We start from the raw sequence: 24,542 nt of genomic DNA on the forward strand, positions 1-24,542 counted from the left end.
ACATATTGAAAAAGAAAAGAAGAATAAAGAGTGCAATCTGTGAAGTCCTGATATTAATTTTAGTTCAGTCTAGTGACAAATAAAAACCAAAATACTCACACAAACTATATGGATTATTGAACAGCAAGGGTGAAATTATTTAATACATAGAGAAATTATATTTTGAAGTTATTTGTAGAGTGTTTATCGAGGACAGGGTCGGCTGCTACACACTTATGTCTGATTGGCTAAATGAAGCCTGTTCACTGGTAGCAGCCAATAGATGGTTCACTAAACCTACCCTGAACAGCAGGCCTTCAAAAGTTGGCGTGTGCCCTGCAACTGACCCCACATTTTAACCTAGTAAAAAGCAATTTAGTTTTAATTTAACCCGTAATAAAAGGTGATCTGATCTCACTTCGGGTGCAATAATTTCATAATCATATCAATTTATTAATTTATTTTAGTCTTTCTTTTCCTCTGTTTTCTCCTGAGTTTGAGCTGCTGGATCACTGGTGGCCTCCCCTGGGCAAAGCTCCTTGGTGGGATCCATCACAACAGGTGGAGGCATGTTCAGACACTCCACCTGAGCTCTGAACTCCTCCATCTCCTGCTGCTCCACCTGTCTTCTCCTGCTGAACAGGTAAAAATGCTGCCGCTTCCCCGACTGCGCGTCCATCCTCATCAGCATGCAGTCATGACAAGACGTATGGACGAGAATCATAGATAAGTTGCTTTGAGGCATCCCTTCATAGATGAAGCTGCTGCCTTCCAGAGAGATGTTGTAGGTGGTATACATGCATGTGTTATTTAACCGGAGGCTGCGAGTGTAGGATATGGTGGTTTCATTGGTGTTGCTGAGGAAGCTGACAGTGGCACTGTCTCTCTGTTTGAACTGTTCCAGGTTCGGCAGGAAGCTCAGACTGCCTGCGACTAACGCCCAACTTCCCTCCAAATGATGAACGTCCAGCTGCTCCAAAGGCCGGACCAGTTCGTCACAGCTCAGAGGAGCTGACTGGCTCTCAGACACCAGGCAGAGGAGAGCGATGACACACACAGCAGGGAACATTTTGTATCGTTTCCAGCCAGTTGCTGAGGAGGCTGGTTTTATAGTCGTTCCTAGTACACCTCCAGTTTCACAATACAGAAAATACCAGAGACAGCAGGTTCCCTTGTCTCCTGTGGATTCCATGAAATAATGTTTCAAGTACAGACTGTGAAAACAGTTGTTTACAGTTTGGTTGTGAAATAAAATAACATTTTGAACACTGAAGTGGTATAAAGTTAATGTTTGTGATTTGTGATAATCATTAACTGAATAAACAGCGGATAGTAACAACAAAGTTACAGAAATCTTTATTTATATTTTATAATATTTTAACAATTATTGACCGTCAGTTTTCTTCCTGGCCTTTGTTCTGAATTGATCATAATCCAACCACGAATGTCACCAATGCCCTTTGGACATTGTATGAGGGTTGTTTCTGCCAACAGCAAACTGCACATCACGCTGTTGTCAGACCTGAGAACCTTAAAAAAAAAGAAAACGAGAATTTTAAAAACAATCCTTTTCTAGGAAATGTCTTTCATTCAAACTCCTCTTCAGTTGTTGTTCTGCAAAAAGTAATTTGATCAGTAATCAGTGAGACATCGATGTAGAAGAAGCATTTATTGTTGCACAGTTACTGCTTAACACATTTTAACCTCATTTTCAAAGTTCAGTCCAGTTGTACCTAAATCAGGGGTGGGCTCCCTTCAGGTTACATGATAAAACTGAGGGGTTGTTAGATCATTAATCAGAGAGGAAAAGAAATAAGCAATGTTCTGCAAAAAATTGCATTAATTTTCACTCTGATCTTTAATATCCGATAATTTGACCTTTTTGTGCACAGAACATTAAACCAGAATGGAAATGTCTCCTTGTTGGAGTTGCTAATAACTCTCAGACAACTGAAATTTAACGATCCCACCTACTCACTGCTCAAAATTAAATAATATTTAGACAACTGCTTTAATCGTTTTTAAATGTTTGTTAATGTATTGTTTCAATGTTAATTTCAACAAAATAACACTCAACAATTCATGTTCTAGAAAATAAATATTTTTTTCTAGTGAAATCAAATCAGAAAGAAACTATCCCAATAAAATTTTATTTACACACAGTGTGAACAGATGTCATGCACCAAAGTCTCTCAAGCCGTCTTTTCTCCTGTTTCAGGCTGTCCTGGACAAAGCTCCTTGGTGGGATCCATCACAACAGGTGCAGGCATGTTCAGACACTCCACCTGAGCTCTGAACTCCTCCATCTCCTTCTGCTCCACCTCCCTCCTCCTGCTGAGCAGGTAAAACTCCACCGACTTGTAATGTGGCGACTCCACATCCCAGGTCAAAACTACACAGTCTGGACAGGAAGTGTGGAAAAAGGTCGCCGTGAAGTTAAAGGACGCCACCTTTAAAGTTAGAGTGTGGCCTTCCAAAGATGTGTTGTGGGAGTAATGTTCACATTTGTCACCAACACGGTTGATCTGGGTGTATGTGGAGTTGGTCAAGTCAATGGTTACAGAGTCTCTTCCTTTAAGGAGGTCCACAGTTGCAGGATCTTTCAAACTGCCGGCAATTAAAGTCCATCTTCCCTCCAAATGAGAAAAGGTCATTTGCTCCAAAGGCCGGACCAGTTCCTCACAGGACAGAGGAGCTGAGTGACTCGTACACACCAGGCAGAGGAGAGCGATGACTAGAGCAGAGAACATTTCGTATTTTTTGAAGTCAGGGAGAATGTGACCATTGACAAGGTCTGGCTGGTTTTATAGTTGTTCCATACAGCTCTAATTTCACAAGACAGAAAATACCAGAGAGAGCAGGGTCCCCTCGTCACCTGTGGATTCCATGATTGTGAAATGAAAAAAATAAGTTAAGTTAAAGCAGAAGTAAGCGATATTTTTGTGTTAATATAAGTCTTAAATAGTTATATCTTCCGACAGCAATCACTTACATAGAGTGTTTGGACCGAAACACGGGTCTGTCAGTCACTCTGCTCTGCTCTGAGCCGAGGAGAAAACTTTTCTTGTATCCTACAATTTTTATCCAATGAGGAGAGAGAACGGCATGCAGGGCTGTGTGTGCAGCCAAGGGATGCGCCTGAATGTGGTGACATAGGGACGAGGGCCGATAGATCCATGACGAGGGCGGGGGCTGCTAACTCCGTCGGCTGACAAGAAGTTATGGTGCATTCAGGGCAACTCGTAACTCGTGTTTTTCCGACCTGTGAAGTCGTACCAGTTCGATCTGGTGCGAGTTAATAGCTGTGGTGGAAAACCATTAACTGAATAAAGAGAGGATATTATTAACAGTAATGTCAAATCAAAGTTGCAAACGCAATACTCATGATTACTACTTCTAAAGCAAATAGGCTACTTCCTGGTATTACCAAACTATGTGATTTTTATTATTATTATTATTATTATACACTTAAACCATGTTATATATAAAATTATCATGTGTTTATGGTGAAATAAAATAGCAGACTGTTGTGGGTCAATATTTATTGAAACAATTTGATGTCAACAGATGTCATGCACCAAAGTCTCTCAAGCCGTCTTCTCTCCTGTTTCAGGCTGTCCTGGACAAAGCTCCTTGGTGGGATCCATCACAACAGGTGCAGGCATGTTCAGACACTCCACCTGAGCTCTGAACTCCTCCATCTCCTTCTGCTCCACCTCCCTCCTCCTGCTGAACAAGTAGAAGTCCACCGACTTATTATGTGATGACGCCATGTCCAGTCTTATCACCATACAGTCTGGACAGGACGTATGCAAGAAGGTCACAGTGAAGTTAAAGCTCCTCGAGTGCAGTTTCAAAGTGTGGCCTTCCACTGTGACATTGAGCGGATAATACTCGCATTGGTCACCAAGTCTGTTGATCTGAGTGCATGTGGAGTTGTTGTAATCAATTGTTATACTGTCTGCATCTGCAGAATTATTCAGATTGCCTGCAACCAAAACCCATCTTCCCTCAAAATAAAGAGGATCCAGTTGCTCCAAATGCCGGACCAAGTTTTCACAGACCAGAGGGGCTGACTGACTCACAGACACCAGGCAGAGGACTGTGGCAAATACAGCAAACATGTCTCTAAATGTCTTTTTTGTTGTTGCAATATTTGCGTACCCTCTCAGTTGCACAGTGGCATCACACTGACAGTGTTTGTGATTTTATAGTTGCTTCAGAAACCTTCACTTTCGCAATATTGCAAACACAACAGCAGACTGTGTCCTATCAACTGTGGATTTTGTGATTATGAAACCAAAAAACATTTGTAGGAACGGGTTACTTCATGTTAACACTGATGCCCTTTAGCCTTTGATAATGGTCGTTACTCAGATGTTGTCACGGTCAAAACAAACACACAACCTTTGATTGATGTTCTGATGAGAGGCCAGATTGTGTCAGTAACTGTTTTTTTTTTTTTTTTGTTTGTTTTTTACACATAGCCATATAATCTCTTGTTAAGGTGAGGTGACTTAATCTTTTCATCCCTATCATTCCTCTATGGTCACATTATGTACATTTTCAATGAGTCAAACTTATATTTGATAGGACATCTGATCACCCCATCACTTCCCCTTTGCACACTGGCTTCACAGAAAGAATTGCGTTGAGGGACACAGTGGAGCCAAATATATTTTCCATTGTGCGTTGATGCTAAAAAAAGAAGAAAAAAGCAGGATCAAAATGAATTAAAATAAACTTCAAACTGCTCATAACTCTCTGTTTCATTATTTTATTAGGTTGTTTTTAACACCAGCAACCACCAGGAAAGACAAAACTCAAAACATCTCATGTTTCTGTATCAACGCATATCCCACAGTCTTATCCATTGTTTTCTTTTCCAGCTGACACTGGGATTGGACAAGGCTCCCTGGTAGGATCCATCACACTATGTTCAGGCATGTTCAGACACTGCACCTGTGAGGCGAACTCAGCCAGCTCCTTCTGGTCCACTTGCCTCCTTTTGCTGAAGAGGTAAAAATCAGTTGTCTTGAAAGTTGGTGTGTTCAAATTGTAGCTCATCACCATACAGTCTCCACAGGATGTTGCATAGAAGGTCCCATTCATGGAAATGTGCTGTCCAACCTTAGCTTGATAGTTGTGGCCCTCTATTACAGCCGTTGAGGACACATATTCGCACCGACCATTAAAAACATTTGCTAGGACAAATGTTGAGTTGTGGTAATGAAGTGTTGTGCTGTCACTCAGTATAACACCGGTTGCAGCTTCAATGATTTTCAAACTGCCTGCAACTAAAGACCATGTTCCCTCTAAATGGTGAGGATTGAGAGTTTCCAAAGGCTTGACCACGTCCGTGCAGACCAGAGGAACCGACTGGCTCACAGACACCAAGCAGAGGAGAGTGATGGCACACACGACAAACATCTTGCTGTATGTTGACACCATATGATTCTGAAAGTGGTGCCGCTGTGGAGAGTCTTCTGGCTTTATAGTTTCATCTGAGAAGGCCACATTTCAACAGTGAGTCAGCAGAATTCTCTGTATTGATTTTACATGTCATTTGATTGCAAAGTTCTACTGTGTTGCAACACACCACACAGTTGTTGTTGTTTTTTTTTGCAATACTGAAACAGCAGAGGATCATTTCTGGGAATGGGTAGGTTTAAGCAGAATAACGGATGGATTTCAGAATTAAACTAATGTTTATCTCCAGCTTTTGCCAACAGGCAAAACATCAGTGTCACTTGCAGTAGTGCACACTATCTGCTACTTTTAAATGTTTTGATCTGTGCTTGGAATTAGACACATTTTAGATACATAATAGATAAACTGACATTCAGTATATGATTAGCATTTTAAGTTAGCTGATCAAAGAAAAACAAAAGGAATAGGAATGGTTTTCGTGATTGTTACTTGCAGCTTTTTGCAACTTCCCCATGAAACAGAAATATTATATTCAGCTGATTTGAACACAGCTGTTTTGGGAAGGCGTCAGTTACTGATTGTTGAAACATCAAACAATCTAAAAGCTGTCAAATCTAGGTCTTGCGTTTTCATATAGTTTGATAGAAAATATATAATGAAGAATTTAAATACTTAAGTGGATCATATGGTGAAACATCACCACGGAAAGTATCAGTACTGTATTTTCAAAACCTGCTCATGACATATTATTCATGTATGAAGATTACCTGTATACCCGCACATTTGTCTCATATCTACAGTAATCAAGTGGATGGTTAATTTAAAATAAATTGCACAGATCTTTTTTTTTTCTAGCGCAGTGAGTAAGTGAGGGACTGTCCACCCCCACTTTTTAAGAGACGCGCTGGCTTTGCATAATGATTCTGGACATGGCACTGAGGGAATCTCAGCCCAGAAGGACTTATTTTCACAGTTACAGGACACACTGCTGCATCCTTTTCCCCAAGGATGGTGAGAGCACTGCACTGGGACCTCAGGCAGCTTTGACAAGCTCAGTATAACTGGCATGAGTGAAGGATGCCGCTCTGTCTGAATCTCATTATCCTTATTCCCCCCCCCCCCCCCCCTTTCTCCCAGGTGAAAATGTACCTACCTTAAAAGCAATGTCCATAAATCTACACAAATGTTGCTACATCCACTTGTTTCACGTTGCTACAGCTTTTTCTGAGCAGTTTTTTGTGCACTCATGTTCATCATTTCATTCACTGACTCTTTACCTTGTACTGTTCTGTCTCCTTGTGGTGTCTCACATGCTCTGTGTTAGATAATAACCTGTGACAATCTTTGGTCCTCAGCTCGATTCTACTCTGAGAACATTTTAACCAGTCAAAGTTTGAGAAGGTGCTTCAAATGCAACAAGTAGGATTTCAATTTATATTCAATAAACCTGAAATTTGGTACCACTTTAGACTAAGACTTCTCTTATGTAGGGATTCATAAATTGTTTATGACTACTGTTTCTAACACCTTGTAAACCACACAACAATTATTAATAAGTTTTAGCAGACTCTTTATACATTGATGCTGGGTCATTATTTGGCAAGATCATTGTAGAAGTGTAATTGATAGGCTATTTAACAAATTAGTTTGATTATGTGAAATAACAGTAATAGACAGTAGCAAATAACTATAATTTAGGATAATTTATACACTAATTGACAGCTGAATATATTTCCAGTCATTTTTGTTTTTGTTATTGTGAACCTGAATTACCTCGGTGTTTCTGTGAAGGCCGGGGCGTGGTGTGGGGGATATCAGGTCAGTCAGGCAAGCACAGTGTGGAGCCACATAGTTTTTTGACTTGTCCTGCCTCTGTGAATAATAACGGCAAAAAAATCCAGAAAATTGATTATTTGCCAGTGTTTATGTAAACTTTACGGAGAATTTCTGTGGATTTTTTTTAAAAGTGGGTTTATGTTTTTGTAGAAGAATGAATATGTCATGACTGATTGAAGCATCAAGTTAAGGCTTCATTCACTGGAAACCTACGATCAAGTAGAATCAAGAATGCTTATTATTCCTCTGATGTACTGTTGACTGGTCAGTGGGAGCTTTATTGTAAAGTAGCACATCACCCTCATAATCATCATCATAAATGAATTAGTTACTCAAGGCTTTTGCCAGTTATAAATGCTTAAAAGTCAGACTAAGCATTAACTTGATCTTGCCAAAGATGGAGTCTTTTGTCAATGTTGTGTCAATGAATTATTATGATTTTATGAGTGTTAACAGCAGCATTAATGAGTTAATTATAAACCATTTACAGATCCTTTATGAGGGTAGTCCTATTGTAAAGTGGTACCTGAAACTTGAAATAGATCTTCTGTGAATCATCACCCTGAACTAAGAAAGAAACGGCATTAGGACACTGATGGTTAGACATTATCCAGTGTGTTTTTATGCTTTTCACTTGTTTGATAAACAGAAATGCTAGATAAACATCAAGTTAAGCTTTGTATGACAAATATCAGTTTAATCATTAAACCATTAAACCATCAATCAATTCACAACTGACATCTCAGGCACTCTCAATTCCACATGCTCTCTGTATACAGTATATACAACCATGCACAGAGCTGTGGCAGCTCTGGACACCCAAATGCTTCTGGTAAAAAAAAAAAGAATCATACTTTCAGGTTTTTTTTAAGATAATATCTCTTAAAACCGACAGTGGCTCACACAATGTTCAGTGTTACATGCTGTTGCTTATAAATTTGACCATTTCATACCATCAAGTCTGTATATTGTCAGAACTTGTATCACAAAGTGAATAAAAATGTTTGGGCCCTATACTTGGATTAAAATATATCTAATAAAAGATCACAATCAATGAAAGAACTCAGATTTAAAAGTCCTTAAATTAGAACAATATCTTATCTCAACACCTCCATATGAGTAATACCAGATGAATTATACATGAAGATAGAACATTTCAAAAATAATATACTTTAAGTCTGTTTTTTTTTTTTCCTTTTTGCTCAACTGCATCTAAATTGTGCATTCTATGGCTGTCTCGTCTGCCCAACCAAAAGGATTAAATAAAACTCAAAAGCAGTAAGAAGTGAATTTAAAAGCATAGTCCTGGGTCCTCAAGGCACTTAAACGCAGACAAGCACAGGCCATACCTCCCCACTCTTCATATTGGAGAGAGTGAACTTCCTCCGAAGGCTCAAGAGTGAGATAGGGACATTTCAAGTGAAATGTGTGGAATGTAGGAGGTGGTACAGTGGAGGGAAGGGAAGCCGGTTTTGGACATGTTGATACAAACAAGGATGGATGCATAAAACAAAGAGACTGGGGAAGGAGTGTGTTATGAATTGAACACCAGAGACACAGACTGAGGGATACAGCCAGACTGAAGAGGGAAGGAGGGAGGGAGGGAGGGAATGAATGTACAGAGAGGGCATTTACATGACAGAGCAGCACTTGCACTTGGCTGAGTCAGGCGGTGGGCTCGCTCCCCCGTTATCCCTGGTTGGACTGTGTGTCTCTGTGTTGGCTGGGTTTTTAGCTGCTGCTGGCTCTGCTTCAGTGTTGGGGGCTTTGGCCTGTGACAGAAGAGGCTCCTGCTCCCCAGGCCCTGCCTCTGTCCTCTGGTTCTGCTGCGAGTCAGCCAGGGGCACCTCCTGAAACTGGCCAGGGGCAGTGGCAGGATCCTGGGCTTTTAACGCTTCCTCAGCTCCCTCTGGTGACGTTGCAGCCTCGCCCTCAGCCTTGGGGACGAGAGCAGGGGGTTGTGCCTCAGAGTAGACTGGCACTGAAGCCACTGCAGTGCCCTCTAGAGCAGTGGCCGGGGACTGCAGTAGCGCAGATGCAGGATCTTCCAATTGCATGTCCTGTCCTTCAGCTTTCGTCTCTCCACCTTCATTTTTGTTTGACTTAATGTCACCCTCCAGGTTTCCATCTCCAGTTGCTGCTTGTGCCTCAGCAGTCGCCTCAGTCTCCTCTGGTTGTGTGATAGTTTCTGAAGCTGCCTCCGTTGTTATCACCTCCTTCTCAGCCTCCCCTCCCCCTCTGCCCGCTTCTTGATTTGGCAGAGGGGCTTCCCCTGACACGGTCTGCGGCTGATCATCCCGGGGTGTAAGGTCCTCAGGTGCATCATCGCCTTCATCTGTGATGATCACACGTTCCGCTCTCATCACCAGACTTCCCTCCTCCTCCTCCTCCTCCTCCTCCTCCTTATTAGTGTTGACATCTGGAACATGACCAGGCTCTGCCTCAGGAACACCAAAGCTCAACTCAGGTCCTGACTTCATGCTAAAAACACCCTCAGTTGCACAGATGGGCCCGTTGGTGTTGGGCTGAATATCCTGCTCTGAAACCTCATGATTGGCTTCTAAGGCTCCCCCACCATTGGTTAAGACAACCTCACTTTGTTCCTGCTGTGGCCTTTTGTTTGTCTTCACCTCATCTTCATGTATTCCTGAAAAAAAAATGTATATAGAAAAAATATTACTGAGTACGGTATAAGAGGGAATATCTGTACAACTGAATAAGAATAGATAGAGATAATCATACATTTAAACATGGAGTAAATTTGCAATCAGTGGACCACACTCTCATTAACCCTGATTCTAAGATTTCATTTCAGCTTTCACATTTACTTGATCAGAGGTTGCTTTGCCACCAATTTGTCAGAACTCAACACAGCTAATTAATGTATTGTAATGCTGTGACAAAAAGGTTCTGCCATCAATGAATCTCAGTGCCCTGATATAAGGCAGAAGATAATAAAGTATAACACTATTTTATCCACAGGCCATACACTGTGAGGAATACCCACGAGAAAGACAAGCAGTGAAGCACAAAAGTAAGACAGGGATATGTAAAAACAGTCTAACAAGTTTAGAACTAAGTCTCATGAATGGGAAGTTGGTGAAACAGTAAAAGACAATTATTACAATAATTAAATTGATTCAGATTCTGTGATCTGGATAAGAAAGTCACCTACTGTAACCTGAATGATTTAAACTCAAATAAAGGTTCAACTTAATTTTCACTTCCTCCAGCAGCCTGAGGAGCATCCTCACTGACACGTCTATGAACCTGCTGCCCTCTAAAAATGCAAGTTGTGCACTTGCAGTGGTGATTAGCATAAATATATATATGCAAAACCTTATTCAACATGCCTAAATATTCATCACAGCATGTATGAACTTTTTGTGAAGTATAGGCATGCCCTTGCCACTCCTTCCTTTACCATGCAAATTGCACAACATCAGTATGTATGATGAAAAAAGACAAATAAACCTATAGGGGCTGAGTGTGTTTTAAGAGCTGCAAACCCACCTGATGCTGATGTATTATTTTCTCCGTTGTGCACAACAACATCTTGGCCCATTTCTGAGGAAGAAGCAATTAACACTTATAGCAACATTTGCAGATAACACACATACTGTATTTTCAGTAACAGCAGGCATGCATTGTTATAATTGTTATCAATACCAAAAAACACTGGAGTTTAATCATCACACCTGTGCAATTTTGGAGGGTATTTTTGAACAAAATGCTAAATAATAGGCGTTTTATTTTTCTGAGGACATTTATGACTATTTACTAGCTTGTTTCACTGAAACTGGTAAGTGTAAATGGGAAGGAGTCAATGTGTTAAATAAATGACATCTAAAAAATATGTACTGAAATTAAATACGAGTAGTATCAGAAGGGCTGTTGACTAACAGGTAGTGGCAACCATCTAAGACATGTGTCTGCACTGTGCACTTTGAACATGATACACTGGTTAAAAGGTTGAAAGGCTTTTCTCTGCACTCAGTTATGGATTGAGCTAATTGAATTTCCTGAAAACACTCAGGTTAACTCACAGCAATCCTCTACAGTGTAATATTTGCATTCCTTTATCACTTTCTCTGGTAAAAAGCGAGTGTGAAATAGAGTTTTCTAAAATGCCCACAACTATTTTTTTTTTCTTTCAAATATTTGTACCAAATGATTTATCTGACTCCACTTACCTGCTCCAGCCTCTGCCACTTTTACAGCTTCCTGCTGGGTAAAAGGAAAAGAAGAGAGAAATTACCATTTGTGTTGTGTTGCCTAAATGTAAATCCAGAGGACAACATATAAAGTACTTTTACTGGGGCTTTACAAAGGCTTTGAGGGAACAGACAGCTCAGAAAAGCACAGATTAATGTATCCACTGAAGGACGATTATGCTGATTTTGGCAGAGAGAGGGTCAGTGGTTTTTGCCTGGTCACAAGGGGGAGGTATTGAGCCGGACAGCCCTATTTTGACCCCTTTTAGGACAAACACAGTTAAATGTACTTAACTGCACCAGAGCTGACCTGATAAACATGATGTAGCCTACAGCAAGTAGGCACTGTTTGTGCAGTTATTAAAACTGAATGCTGACTTTCCCAGAATACCAACATACAGTATCATCACACTCCTTCATCAGAGAGCATTACTTAAAAAGTCATTTGAAAAAATCTTCATGTGCATGTTTGATTTGGATGATTTTGGCTCTCACTCGCTTTCAATCCCCTCACTTAAAAAGATTTGCTTGCAGTGCTGTATTTTCATATACAGGATGAGATCATACATCACAGCCAGCATGGTTAATCACCTGCAATAGCCATAAAACTTAAAATCTTAAAATCTATGTCTTCAGTTGAACTTCAAAAGCCAAGGTAGGGGCGTAGTTTAGCTCAGTTGGTAGAGCAGGTGCCCCATACTGTATACAGAGGCTATAGTCCTCGCTGCAGCCAGCCCCGTATCGAATCCCAACTCAGGCAGCCCTTTGCTGCGTGTCATTCCCACTCTCTCTGCCTTCCCGTTTCCTGTCTCTCTCGACTGCACTATCAAATACAGTTAAGGCAAAAGGCCCCAAAATATACTTAAAAAAAGGTTAAAGGTTAAGGTTAAAGATGAATACATGATAATTTATAATAATAAAAAAGACGTACTAAAACACCCTGGGGCACACACACAGAACAGGAGGGACAATTCTTTTGTTTCATTATAAAGGCCTTCAGCGAGATGAGGTAAACATACTTGACTTGAGGTAAAACAATAATTCCTGAGAGGATCAGCGCCCAATTGTTTATGTAACAGGGCTGCTTACATTCATGCAGTTCCTGTGTTTGAACAAGAGGTGCTACATCAAAGGTACATTAAGAGAAGAAATACATTATTCATGAAAAAAAGCCACAGACAGAAGTTGTGGGAAATTGACTGGCTAATGGAAGATGATGGAGCAAGCTTGTTTAACACATATTCTAGCCCTCCTTGTGTCCACAGAGAGAGTGGGTGTATGTGTGTGTGCAAAAGGTCCTTACCGTTTGGCCATCCCCCATCTGTTCCTTCTCTTTCTCCTCTGCTAGACACTGGCTTTCTGACTGCAACCTGAGATGGACACATTCATGGAGACAAATCAAAACAGACCGAATCTATACTAACATACAGTACACTTTGCCTTTAAATTGTCCACATTTGATGCTTAACATTATTTTAGCCTTATTTCATTATCTCAATAATAATCTCAGTGATACTACTCTAGGCAATTGATTTTTCTAAAACAGTACACTGAAGTTTACCCAGAGGCCATGTACAGTGAGCATAAGGAGTCTGGCTTGAAACTGAGGCAGTGGACCTGTGGTGTGGACCAATAATAAGACTGGGATCTGGAAGTGTGCCCTACAGGGACTTGACAACATTGTTCGCTGCAATAAAGGAACATCTAATCCTGTCTGGCAAGTGTGCAGGGTAGATCACCCTCTCACCCCCTGCTTCCAAATTCAGTAGTGGCAAAATTAAAACTCGGAACTTTGCCAAAGCATACATAATGAACGATGACAACGAAATGACAAGATAACAAAAATAGAAAAGGAGAATGACACAGATATCAATTATACATGAAACTTCAACGAAACAAATGTAACAAAAATGTGACAGTTCTCTTGTACTTTTGCTAACTGTTTCAGACAGTCACAAACTGTCTGACAGGAGACAGTCTTTTAACTCTAATTTGTATTATTCACACACGCACGCATGCACATGCGCAATTGCGCATGCGCACATACACAGGCACACACAACCTCACACACTCTTGCTGTACTTGTCAATGTCCTTTTCCATCTCCTGGGCCTGTGAGCCCCACAGAGGGGAGCGAGGGCTGTGGGGGTCTGGGGAGACTGGGGACAAGGGAGGTCCTTCCATCAACCACTGGTCCCTTAGTGACTTCCTCTGGAATGAGAAAGAAGAAGAGAGTGACTCAACTTTGATTTGTGGTACAACAATGATTATGATAATATACCGGTACGCCACTAGATGACATGAATTTTCTGGCGAGTCAGTGATGACATAAATATATTCAGTATGTAGGATGACAGCATCTGTGATCTGTTACACCAGCTTGCTGACTTATGGGTCAGACACTGGTGCAAAATCAGAAAAACATAATACAATAAGCTAAAATAAGACCAAAGAGATTAAAATACTTAATATGTAGCCAAGTAAGTTTAAGAATGTCTTAAACATGCCAGAATAAGTTCACAAGATAAATAAAATGCAAACAAATCAACAGCAGCCCAACAGAAAATGATAACAATGTGTGAACAGAGAACAGCTAACAGGTAGTAGCCTATGGCTAACTTGGTTAGCAATTAGCTCATCATACAAATTGGCTAAACAGCAAAAAAGGAAAGAGAAAAGATCACAACTGCTGTAATTTGTGCCTAGTACAGAGTACCTTCATGCAGTGGTCCAAGAAGGGTATTATGAGAGCAGATACAGGATGCCTGTTGGTATTTACTTGTTTACTGTCTATGAGGCTAACAATGTCAGTTTGACTCTAGCTTGCATGTTGCTAATAACAGTTGCTACTGGCAACAGAATGTTCAACTGAAACTAGCTGCTGGTGGCAGAGCAGAGCGACAAATCACTGTAATGAAAACCACAACTTTGATACCCTTGCCAATTACATAAGAAATATTTTTATAGTATTTATTTGTTTTTTTTTCTGGCTTTATTTTGACAGGACAGCTGGAAAGAGACAGGAAATGGGGAAAGAAAGAGAGGGGGAATGACACAGCAAAGGGCCACGGTATGAGGTGCCTGCTATGAATGTTTAAATTTATTAACAGATACAACTTATCATTTGAGGTGTTGCTGGAGTCTTTTCACTGCCACCGGACCACAACGTGTCATGTAACAGGTCCTCAATTTCCTTTGAAAAGTAGGCTACTCTATTCTGACTGCTCCCTGGCAGGATCCTAGGCTATGCATCAAGAAACAAATTAACATGATAATGAGTCCTGCAACAGATTGTCTGACCCCACAGAATCCTGATAACATCCATAACACCATGGAGTCAGTCTGAGAAATTGTGCGAAGGAGAATACTTTACTTTACTTTATTTGTTTATTTGACTGGGACAGCGCACATCAATGTACATATAAGAAACTTGTGCCGGATTATAGCATCGATGCTAATTTCCATCCGTGCTACTCACTTGATTTTTTTTAAATGTTTAGCCTACTGATTAACCAGAACTATCCATGTTGGAAAGCATGCTCACTTTACTTTTAGCTCCACTTATTGGTCTCAATGTGGTGTTCTCAAAGAATAAACTAGCTACCGTAGACATTGTTAGGCAGAGATTAAAGCATGGGTGAACAGGGTGGATGTTGGAAACAGCAATGGGGAGGACTGAAGAGAAAGGCATGTTGAGCAGAGACAGACAGAAAGAGAAACTGAAAAGGGGAAGGCCAAAGAAAAGGTGAGACAAAGAGAAACACCAGTGTCCACGTCAGCCGTCTTAATTTGAGCGATCCAACAGAGAGAACATTGGCATGAATTTACAGCATGTGTGGGCACTTTCTGTTCTCGTCTCATCTCTACACATCTCTCCAGGAAATAGACATGACCCAGTGAATAAAAGCTGCCTGTGAGGCTGCCTATCATTCCCTCCTGACAGAACATCAAACCGAGTGCTTCTACATTTTACTAGAGGAAGAGTGCAATTCTCTGTAGTGTAAGAGCTGACTCTCCATTATCCTCTAAACAGACACAAAACACCACAAGACTGCAGTTTACAAGTCTAATAGGCATAATGATTTACATTTTATTTACAGCTTTGTTATTCTCTACCTTGCTTGCATTCATAGACCCTTATCAGTCCCCCAGATCCCTGCATGGATTTCAAGAAAAGCCCTTTGAAAACTCTGCATGTCTAGTAGCCTATTTAATATGTGGCAATGGCAGTCAGACGTCTAAACTTCCATTGCAAACCTGAAAGTCCATCATAAAATACACAGCTAGCTACAACATATTTCATATTGTTTATGGTTGGTATATTTTACGTTTCATTTCACCAGCGCTATAGTGCTTTCATAGGGATTGATTTTTAACTATCCAAGGTGGGGAAATTACCTATTTGAAAATGCATTATCTTTTATTAACTTTTAATCTTTCCGTCAGCTTTAGTCTTCACCTTTAGTCTGATGAGTTCTGGGCTACACAAATACGCACAATGAGTTTAGCACAATCAGACTTTTTCGTTTTAGGATATTGTACTGTATGTCATCTAAAGAAAAAGTTGTAATAATTGGCCAAACAAACTTGGCAATACACACAATCAAATATGATTAAGTGGTTAAGTTAGTAAGTGGTTAAACTGCTATCAGTCAGGCTCATCAAAACAAGCCTGAATTTAATTCACTCCCAAAAATGTATCTAGTTCTTAAGAATTTTAAAAGAAATAAATTATTTTCACCTATTTAACATTGACACAGAAATAGAATACACTATCAGAAATGTAGACTGTCAAATGGTTATGCAATGTAGATATTAAACTCACCACTAAGATAGTTGTAAGCAGGAAACTGCTTAGTGTTTCCTGCTTACTAGAGGAAGAGATAGTTTTCATGAAAACACATTATAAACCACTTGTGTTCCCTTGGATGTCAGTACTAATAACAGAGGCTGCAGGGTGATTTGGTTTGACAGCTGTGTCACAACCAGTTGACCTTAGATCAAATGCTTGTTTCAGTAAGCATGTGTGGTGCTAAAGTGCCCTTGAGCCACATGGTGAACTCTTGCCAGCTCTGGGTATGCTGGTGTGTAGGTGTCCCTGGAAAGCAGAGGAAACTATTTTCAAACATATGTGGAAATAAATCTTTGAATACGGAAATTATTTTTCCAGATATTATGATTGTGATATGAGCCACGTTTTTTGTTTTTCCTCTTCATTTCCACTGAAATTCCACTATTAATGATGGTGATGTGATATGATGTCTGTACCAAATAAGCACATTCCCTTAGGTCTGGGGAATATGATTTCTAGGCCAGGGGGATCTTTGCATCACCACATTGGCTCAGCGCTTGATCTATCATGGTATAATGTGACACAATTTGCCTCCTGCAATTTGGATATTGCACTTGACCATATTGCAGGGCTCCAGACTAACTATGTCACTGGTTGCACAGCTGCTACCAACTTTCTTAGTTGGTCACACCAACACATGATTTAGTCAAATCCTCATTTTTTGCTGTAACATGGTACAGTATAAATATGACCAATTAGGATATTAAATGATCTTCCGTTATCAGTGAAATTCTCTCGTGGAGACCTTGCCTCACCACCGCTGTCATGAATTAAATGTTTCTTCATTAAAGAGGATCCGAACCTTCCTGTTCGTTTAAAAATGCAAACTGACATCCCTAGATTTCAGAATTGAAGTACAATTGCAATCATTATTTTTGGGCATAATACTAAACTACAAACAAAATAAAAACTTTTTTTTCTAAAGCAACAGAGACACAGCGTTGCCGTAACCACACTAACTAACTCACACCTGGCGGTTTCGCACATTTCATTAGTGTGCTGCTGTGTGTCTATGAAAGTGTAGGCACAGAGAGTGCAAGTAGGTAGACAAACTGAGCCAGTGAAGGAAAAAAAAAAAAAACTAGTTTAAACTGCGAAGCAATACACATGGGGCAGCAAACAGCACAATGAATAATGATCAAGCACTCTCATGAATGAGAGCAAGTGTAATTTTAACTTGCACACTCTCAAAAGATAGTTGCATATGCAGCCATTTCGGTAACAGTCTGCAGCCCTGACATTGATATTTGAAAAATATTTCAATTAGTAGTTCAGCACTAACACAAAGAACTCACCACGGCTACACTTTTCCTGCTTTGTAAGACCAGGTGATGCTTCCAGGAGTTTCATTTACTGCTGAGGTGAAAGCATCTGAAAGCCCATACTCCCCTCCAGCCCATGGCCCCCATGTATTCAAAATCTGGTAGCTGTTAGCCAGTAGCTACTCACTTAGATATAAACGTCACAAAACCATCTCTGTTTTTTTCTAATGCAGCACAGAACAAGCCCTGCTCTGTTCCCCTCCCTGTGCCTTTGGCGAGCTGGACACAGTCCTCCTTAAACTTTACTGCAGGTCAAAAGTTATGCATAAGCTGCTACTCTCTCCTATCACCTCCTTACATCTACCAAGGGCATAAAGTCAATGTCAAAGCTAATGAATGTATGAAAAAGCTATGATGATATCACCTCCTGTGAGAGGGGGGACGGGATAATCATCTTAAAATTAATTTTTGAAGCCTGTTGCAACTTGAATTTTGATCCAATAGATACAATGCATGAATAATTTTGTTGTGCACAAACTCACATGCGTACACACGCATTATGCAAAACATTCTCTTGCATGACCGCACCAGTACACACATGCATACCTGCGTGCACACAAACACAAGCTGCACAAAATTCACACAATTTGAGGAATGTGCCCCAGGGGCAGTGTAACATAGTGAAGTAGGAAGTGGGAAGGCCAGTCTGGAAATGGTGTGGAAACAATAGAGCAGCTCTGTGACTGTGAGTGTGTAAACACTCGCATAAAAAAACGATTTCAGCAAAGGAAGGCTTGCCTCTAACCTTGCAGAACCAGGAAGCACGGAAGGTTGCACAGTTCATCTGTGAGTGTGTTTTTGTGTGTGTGTGTGGACATGTGCATGTGTGTGAGAGTGTGTTTGCGTGTGAAAAGGAAATAAATTTGGAGGTAATCTGCTTGCTAACAAGCTGGAATGAGTCTGCAGAGGGTTTTAGCTGAGTGAAATGAACGCTGTGTGAGAGTATGAGTGCATGAATGAGATGGGTCAGATCATCCTCAGTGTGTGTGTCACACCTTGAGCTGCTGTAGTCTGATCTTCTCGTCCTCCATCTCTCTCCTGGCTCTGTCCTGCTCATCCTGCTGCCGGCGCTTCTCCTGCAAGAAGATAAGTGGGAGGGAAGGAGAGAAATTGCAAAGACCATTAATTGAATGTAGACATCCTGAGAGTTTAAGAGCAAGCAGGGAAGTGTGACTTTATTCTTTATTCAAGTAAAAAGAAAGATGGGCCGAGACACTTGCATCAGCAGTAAGACACATGAACGAGCTAAATGAGTAAACGGGAACAAATACAGGGAAGAGGCGACTGTGACAAAAACATCAGTGGGAAAGAGTGAAAAGGGGACACCTGGTCACCATCTGTCACAAGGACACTGTCACCATGGACATCAGGTATACTCTATATCCCATAATACTCAGAGCAGCTGTCTCCATGGCAAACTGGTGTTGGTTTCGCGGGATGAGGGACACCCTGGCTCACCACATTGCACACTCAATAAATTATTCAGGAGTTAGAGACAGCTCAGAGAGCACAGCTTAGTCCCATTACCCTTTCTTTCTCCAGACAGGGTTGTCTCTGTCTGGGCTGTGGGCGGAAGTAGACAAGTCGCCATTACTGTGGTGACACCTTATTTGTAAATCTGCCTATCGCACTGATGTACAAAGAGAATTACACTTTTTGATTTTGAGTGTCCATGAGATCCTGTGGAACTGGTTTACAGTAACATATAGCCACAATAAGGGCACTACTATGAATGTTATATAATCTTTTATAATTATTTTTTTTATTATTTATAATAATTTCCTGCAGTGTCTGATCAGCTGCTCCAATGTGGTGAAAAGGCCATGTAAAAGCCAGGAGCATCTGCCCCATGAAATTAATTTCACTTCCAAAAACTGCCACGAAATCCTAATGTTAAGCAGCTTCTCAACAAAGTATCGTTCAGATTCTCTAAAGAGACTTGGTACAATTGTATGTTTTATTGCTGATATCTTAATTCTTTCCCTTTTTAATGATGAATTTCTCTTGAATACAAAGCAAAGTAACTTCGAATTTGATGATTTAAATGTTGAGCTGATAAGTAATCCGTAATTCCTGCTGAGCTTGATTACTTACTAAACCCATCACTGTGGAGGTCTGACACAAACAGAACATTAATGTTATTTTTTCAGAGCAGTACTTTGCGACAGAATTATTTCCACATTGAGACAGACAACTGTCAACTGTCAGAGTGGGTGGCTGCTGACCGTGAAACAACCCAAACTCTCTCTGCTTTTACTGTCAGTACAAATGGGATCAGCTCAACTCTTCCACTGCTGTGATGGCGGGGATGCGTCAGAGTGCAACACATAAATCAGTGGCTGGATTCATCTATAAACAAATACATGTACATGTGTTTGTGCAAGGACTCACAGCAATAGCCTCCAGTCGCTGCTTGTACTTCTCCGTCTCATCCATCCTGGCACCTGTGACACAACCACACAGAGGTGAGGGTCAGAGATCAGAGGTTAAACTAATGTGAGACAAGTCAAGAGGATCCTTTTACTCGCAGAGTTTACTGTGTTCACTCTGTGATTCTCCTGAGTATTCTTCCATTCATGTTAAATGTCCATCTTCTGTGCTCTGGCGTCTGTGTTTTCAGTCTTTGCAAATGGAAAACTGTGGTCTAAACAGTATGTAAAGAAGAGAATCAAACTGCCTGTCTGTGTTTGTCACCTGTTCAGTCCCACCCTTGCTCCATTAGAGGGTATAGAGGCAGCTGATGGGTGGCAACACAAGAGCAGAGACATGATTTCACCCTTTGCCATTTGTGAAGCATGTAATTGCACAACTTTAGAAGTAGACACCGGCGTTGTCTGCCATCATGACCCATAATCCTCCCTGCCATTCCCGCACTCCCACGCCCCTATTAAGCCTTGTGTTTCTGTCATGACACAGTCTCAGGAACCTCGAAGAAAATGAGCATAGGCAATATTTGTTTTCCCCTGCAGCTGACACTAAGTGGGACAATATTTGAGCTCCCCAAAACTCAGAGGTACATGAGACTGCATGGACTGGAGTTGTACATAGCATCCGGCAGCACACTCATTAATGAGTTCCTGCCATCACAAGCCATATCTCTGCTATTAGAGGAAAACCTCCTTGTTTTTTTTTCAATTCTCAGGGGAGAAACAACAGTTATTTTGCCCTACATGTTGTTCTGCAGTGGTTCCATTAAAAACTTTATACAGTATGATGAAAATAATTACAGTCAAAGTGTGATTGGAAATTGGCGTATTTATTTATTTTTTTGACCCCAAGAGCTGAGTAAACATTATTGAAATTTCATTATGGCCAAATGCAGCCATCACAGTGCACAAGCTGCAGTTTATATTTGAAATAAAATGATTTGTGTTTTAAATAAAATGTGTTGCAGCGTGTCATTATAAATTAAGTATTTTGGTGTTACAGAGGTTCCCTGCCCTTCACATCATTCCTGTTTGAAAGAGACCTCAGCAGGTAAAAAACAATATTTTTACTACATTATGTGAAAATTACTATTTCCACTCACACCCACGATATCTGTTAAAAAGAAAAACATCACAATTAAATTTTTTTCAGCCCAACAATTTACCACAATGACAGCAACAGTCTTCCAGTCACTGACAATCGCGTGTGCTTTGTAAAGAGTTCTGTCCTACACCCAAAAAACACATTTAGCCATCACAGCACCCGCGATCTCACACTGGGGAAGATCTGAGTAATACAGGGCCCCATTCCTGTAACAAATGCCAGTCTGTCACAACTTGTGTCGCTAATCGCCATCACAGCGCTTTGAAGCAGAAAATATGTGCTTACCAACGCATTGCACACACACACACAAAACACTTTCCAGATGCACAACCTGCAAAACCTCATTGACGAGCTCATTTCTGAGACACAGTGGAACTATCTCAGTCAAACAGCAACCTTAGTTTTCAATATACAAAAGCGCAAGGCTGAGTTGTCTTAAAGAGAAAAGAAAACAGGATTTTTCTTCCGCTCACTACAAAAATAAGCCACATAACTTGTTTCTCCCGAACTCCCCCTCCTTCCTCATCCAATGCTCAAATCCAATGCGGTTTCTCATTTTTACCCAGAAGGCAACTCAGTAGAGCTGATGCTATTGCTGCTGCTCCTCCGATGTAGTAATTTCAGCTTAAGGGGGTGTTAGTTATCATAGTGAGAACCGCTCCCTTCCAACACCAGAAGGATTCCTTTGGCACCCTGCAGGTGTGGGGTGGGCTCACGGGGGAAAAGAGCCCACATAAAAGCGTCTGGAAATGTAGGTATACTGTGTATGTAAGGGAAAACAGGAAGATGAAACAAGAAGAGGGCAGGGTGGAAATTTTGATGGGGAAACAACCTCTGGCATGTCTTTCATTACTCTGGAGTTCTGTCCAGAACTGAGGTGGCAAGAAAGACAGAGAGAGAGAGAGTGACATGAGAATGTGTTTTTGCAATATACTATATAGAGAGAGATCGAAAGACACGAGACAATGCAACCTTCAAGAGCGGCAGAGGTAGAAAAAGACACATTCTCATTTTGGCAGTGTTTTGAATGACTGGAGGTGCAGTGACAGCTTACAGTATAAGCCTCCGTAGGGAGTGGAGGCTTGTGTCTCATCAGGGCTCCAGGAGAGCGCCTAGAATAGCAGCCAGAGATAAACAAGCAAACACAAACAGAGGCTTTGATGAGGAGGTATTGAAGAGCTCCCCGTAGACACACACTGACTTCGATAATTAGACATAATACAGGAGGGTAGAGAAGGGAAGGCTGACAAAGTCAAAAAGTTAAGAGACTGAGAAAGTCAAGATGGCTGGGGAAAAAAAGAGCGGCAGAGACACGGGGGAGAAAAAGGTGACAGGGAACGCAGCTGCTTTGGGATTCAGATTCACAAAAAGGAACGGCCCATGGCATAGAATCAAGAAAAAAAAATCTTTTGCTGGGGAGACAAAAGATTGTTCAAGAACTGGAAGAACAGAGAAACTACAGATTAAACCTGCTCAGTTTCCTATAAGATCTTGATCATTATCAAGCACCCTCAGGTCTGTCCCAGTTCAACTGGATTCTTGGATTGTTTTATTCTAAAAGGGCCATCAGTGGCCCTGAGGGTTAGAGGTATGCAGAGGGATCCTTGGAAAAACTAAAAATGTCAGAGAAATAAATGTCATTATATGAATGTTTTTCTTAAATGTCTTATTCCTTCAATGATTGTGACCTCTCAGATATATCTCAGAACTGAGGGTCATGATCCCCAGGTTCAGAACCACTGGTTTATAGCCGTCCATTAGTCCATTAGCTGTGGCGTTTAACCATTTAAGGTCAGTGTCAGGCTGGAGCCAGTCCGAGCTGACGCCGGTCAAGGGCAGGATAAACCCTGGACAGGACACTACCTGTTGATAGCCATTAAAAATGTATTTGTCAAGAAAGTTTTATTGATAATAGAGAAAAATGCAAATTTACTTTCCAATCTGAACAGCATACGGCAGCCCTTGTCTTTAATGATGTCATGTGAGTTTTGTAAAAGATCATGTCTGTTCTTTCTCTTTGAAGTTTTATAAATACAAAATTTGGGCTTTAAGCAAGAAATCTTTGCACCTCAACTGTGAATTTTCACACAACTCCCACAATCCTCTTGCGGTATTCACAAAGTAAGGCAGCCCACGAATGTGCTCTGGGACAAAACAAAAACTTGTTAATAGCACCCTTGCCTATATTCATTCACACTCCTTCTTATGCATCTTACAACTCATCTGCAGTTAGTACAACACCTATGTGGCCCATGGCCATCAACAAAGTGGCCGTGTTGGTATTTAATTACAGCCTCTGGTTCACCTGTAGTAGCACCTGTCACATGCCAATGCAAATGACTAAAATGACTAAAGCCTCGGTTCCATTTAAAAAGACAGGTTCTTTGCTCCTAATGCATTCACTGGTCTCCTGCTCAAATGAATGCTATGTAGCTGAGCAAGCTGTAGGCTGTTTGACCTCATTGGTATGGCCTCCCACACCAAGTCTCTCCTTGTTTACCTCTTCCAGTCTCTCTCCATCCCTGCACGGTTGCACCCCACGCACACTTACTGTAGCCATACAAAGAACAGTAGCAGCTATAGAAGACAAAAAAGTAGAAAGGCTGCATGGGGTTAGGGCAGTGGTTCGCAACCTTTTTTGGCTCATAACCTCATTTTGACATCACAAATTTCTGGCGACCCTCTCTTCTGGCGGCCGTCAATCAAGATGCACCAGCTTAGATATTTTTATATGCTGCATTTTATTTGAACTTGATTTATATTTGAGAAAGTGAAAGTGTAGAATACATTCGTTTAAGATTGTGTGTGGTGTTTTTAAATCATAATTCTAAGTATTTTTATCAGTATTTTTTTTTTTATCAATTACTGGACATTTCAGGTTGAAAAACACTGGGTTAGGGAGATGGGAAATTATACATAAGATCTGCAAAGATTAAGTGTTTAGTGGTCAAGACATGTTGACTCCTGTTGATAACCACAGGTCTTTGTTCAATTCAAGAACAGTGTGATGTTGAAGCAGCATCCACAACACCAGCACCATGACACTGAGGTACATAAAATCAGTTCAGCCGTCATTTATTTTATTAATTACATCCTCAAAATATTGAGATTACAATGCTGATGATCATTGTTTTTGTCCTTTTTTGGGGGGCAAATATTCCTGTTAAAGCAGGAAAAAACAAGACATCACTTGCAGGCTGCAGGAAATCGTGAGGAGTTTATCATTTTCAGACAAGATTGCCATTAAAGGGACATTGTGTAACTTCTCCTGTTATCTATTCACGAAAATCGATTGTTTCGTTCAAAAGTATGTTTTTCATTAATCAGTAATCCCCCCCATCAACAAACTGAAGTGTTCTGGTAAGAGCTGAATTTGCCG

The 24,542-nt window shown here is 40.8% G+C and overlaps 4 protein-coding genes across 6 annotated transcripts in view; all 4 read right to left on the reverse strand.

Moving 5' to 3' along the window:
- Positions 1-38: 38 nt before the first annotated feature.
- LOC146991584 (uncharacterized) lies at positions 39-1,164 on the reverse strand. The gene has a single exon (XM_085775418.1). The coding sequence runs from the start codon at positions 1,046-1,048 to the stop codon at positions 443-445; it is 606 nt and encodes a 201-aa protein (XP_085631544.1). The 5' UTR covers positions 1,049-1,164; the 3' UTR covers positions 39-442.
- Positions 1,165-1,818: 654 nt separating this feature from the next.
- Positions 1,819-2,875, reverse strand: LOC146991585 (uncharacterized). The gene has a single exon (XM_085775442.1). It carries the CDS (start codon positions 2,727-2,729, stop codon positions 2,172-2,174), a length of 558 nt encoding a protein of 185 aa, XP_085631568.1. The 5' UTR covers positions 2,730-2,875; the 3' UTR covers positions 1,819-2,171.
- Positions 2,876-3,506: 631 nt separating this feature from the next.
- Positions 3,507-4,387, reverse strand: LOC146991586 (uncharacterized). Its single transcript, XM_085775448.1, has one exon. The coding sequence runs from the start codon at positions 4,101-4,103 to the stop codon at positions 3,567-3,569; it is 537 nt and encodes a 178-aa protein (XP_085631574.1). The 5' UTR covers positions 4,104-4,387; the 3' UTR covers positions 3,507-3,566.
- Positions 4,388-4,740: 353 nt separating this feature from the next.
- The window catches only part of LOC146991587 (uncharacterized), a 39,030-nt gene continuing 19,228 nt past the window's right edge, over positions 4,741-24,542 (reverse strand). For 2 of the 3 annotated variants that reach the window (XM_085775461.1, XM_085775465.1), the window contains exons 2-10: positions 20,024-20,076; positions 18,628-18,708; positions 13,527-13,669; positions 12,763-12,829; positions 11,439-11,469; positions 10,759-10,812; positions 7,772-9,892; positions 7,183-7,281; positions 4,741-5,483 (exon numbers count right to left, since the gene is read on the reverse strand). In XM_085775461.1, coding sequence (XP_085631587.1) covers positions 8,877-9,892; positions 10,759-10,812; positions 11,439-11,469; positions 12,763-12,829; positions 13,527-13,669; positions 18,628-18,708; positions 20,024-20,068 — 1,437 coding nt within the window. In that variant the 5' untranslated portion in view covers positions 20,069-20,076 and the 3' untranslated portion in view covers positions 4,741-5,483; positions 7,183-7,281; positions 7,772-8,876. The remainder of the gene's footprint in view (positions 5,484-7,182; positions 7,282-7,771; positions 9,893-10,758; positions 10,813-11,438; positions 11,470-12,762; positions 12,830-13,526; positions 13,670-18,627; positions 18,709-20,023; positions 20,077-24,542) is intronic. The other variant, XM_085775471.1, reaches the window with a different exon arrangement.

The sequence above is a fragment of the Trachurus japonicus genome, chromosome 1, assembly GCF_045865225.1.
Source record: "Trachurus japonicus isolate A0001 chromosome 1, Traja_1.0".
NCBI lineage: Eukaryota > Metazoa > Chordata > Actinopteri > Carangiformes > Carangidae > Trachurus > Trachurus japonicus.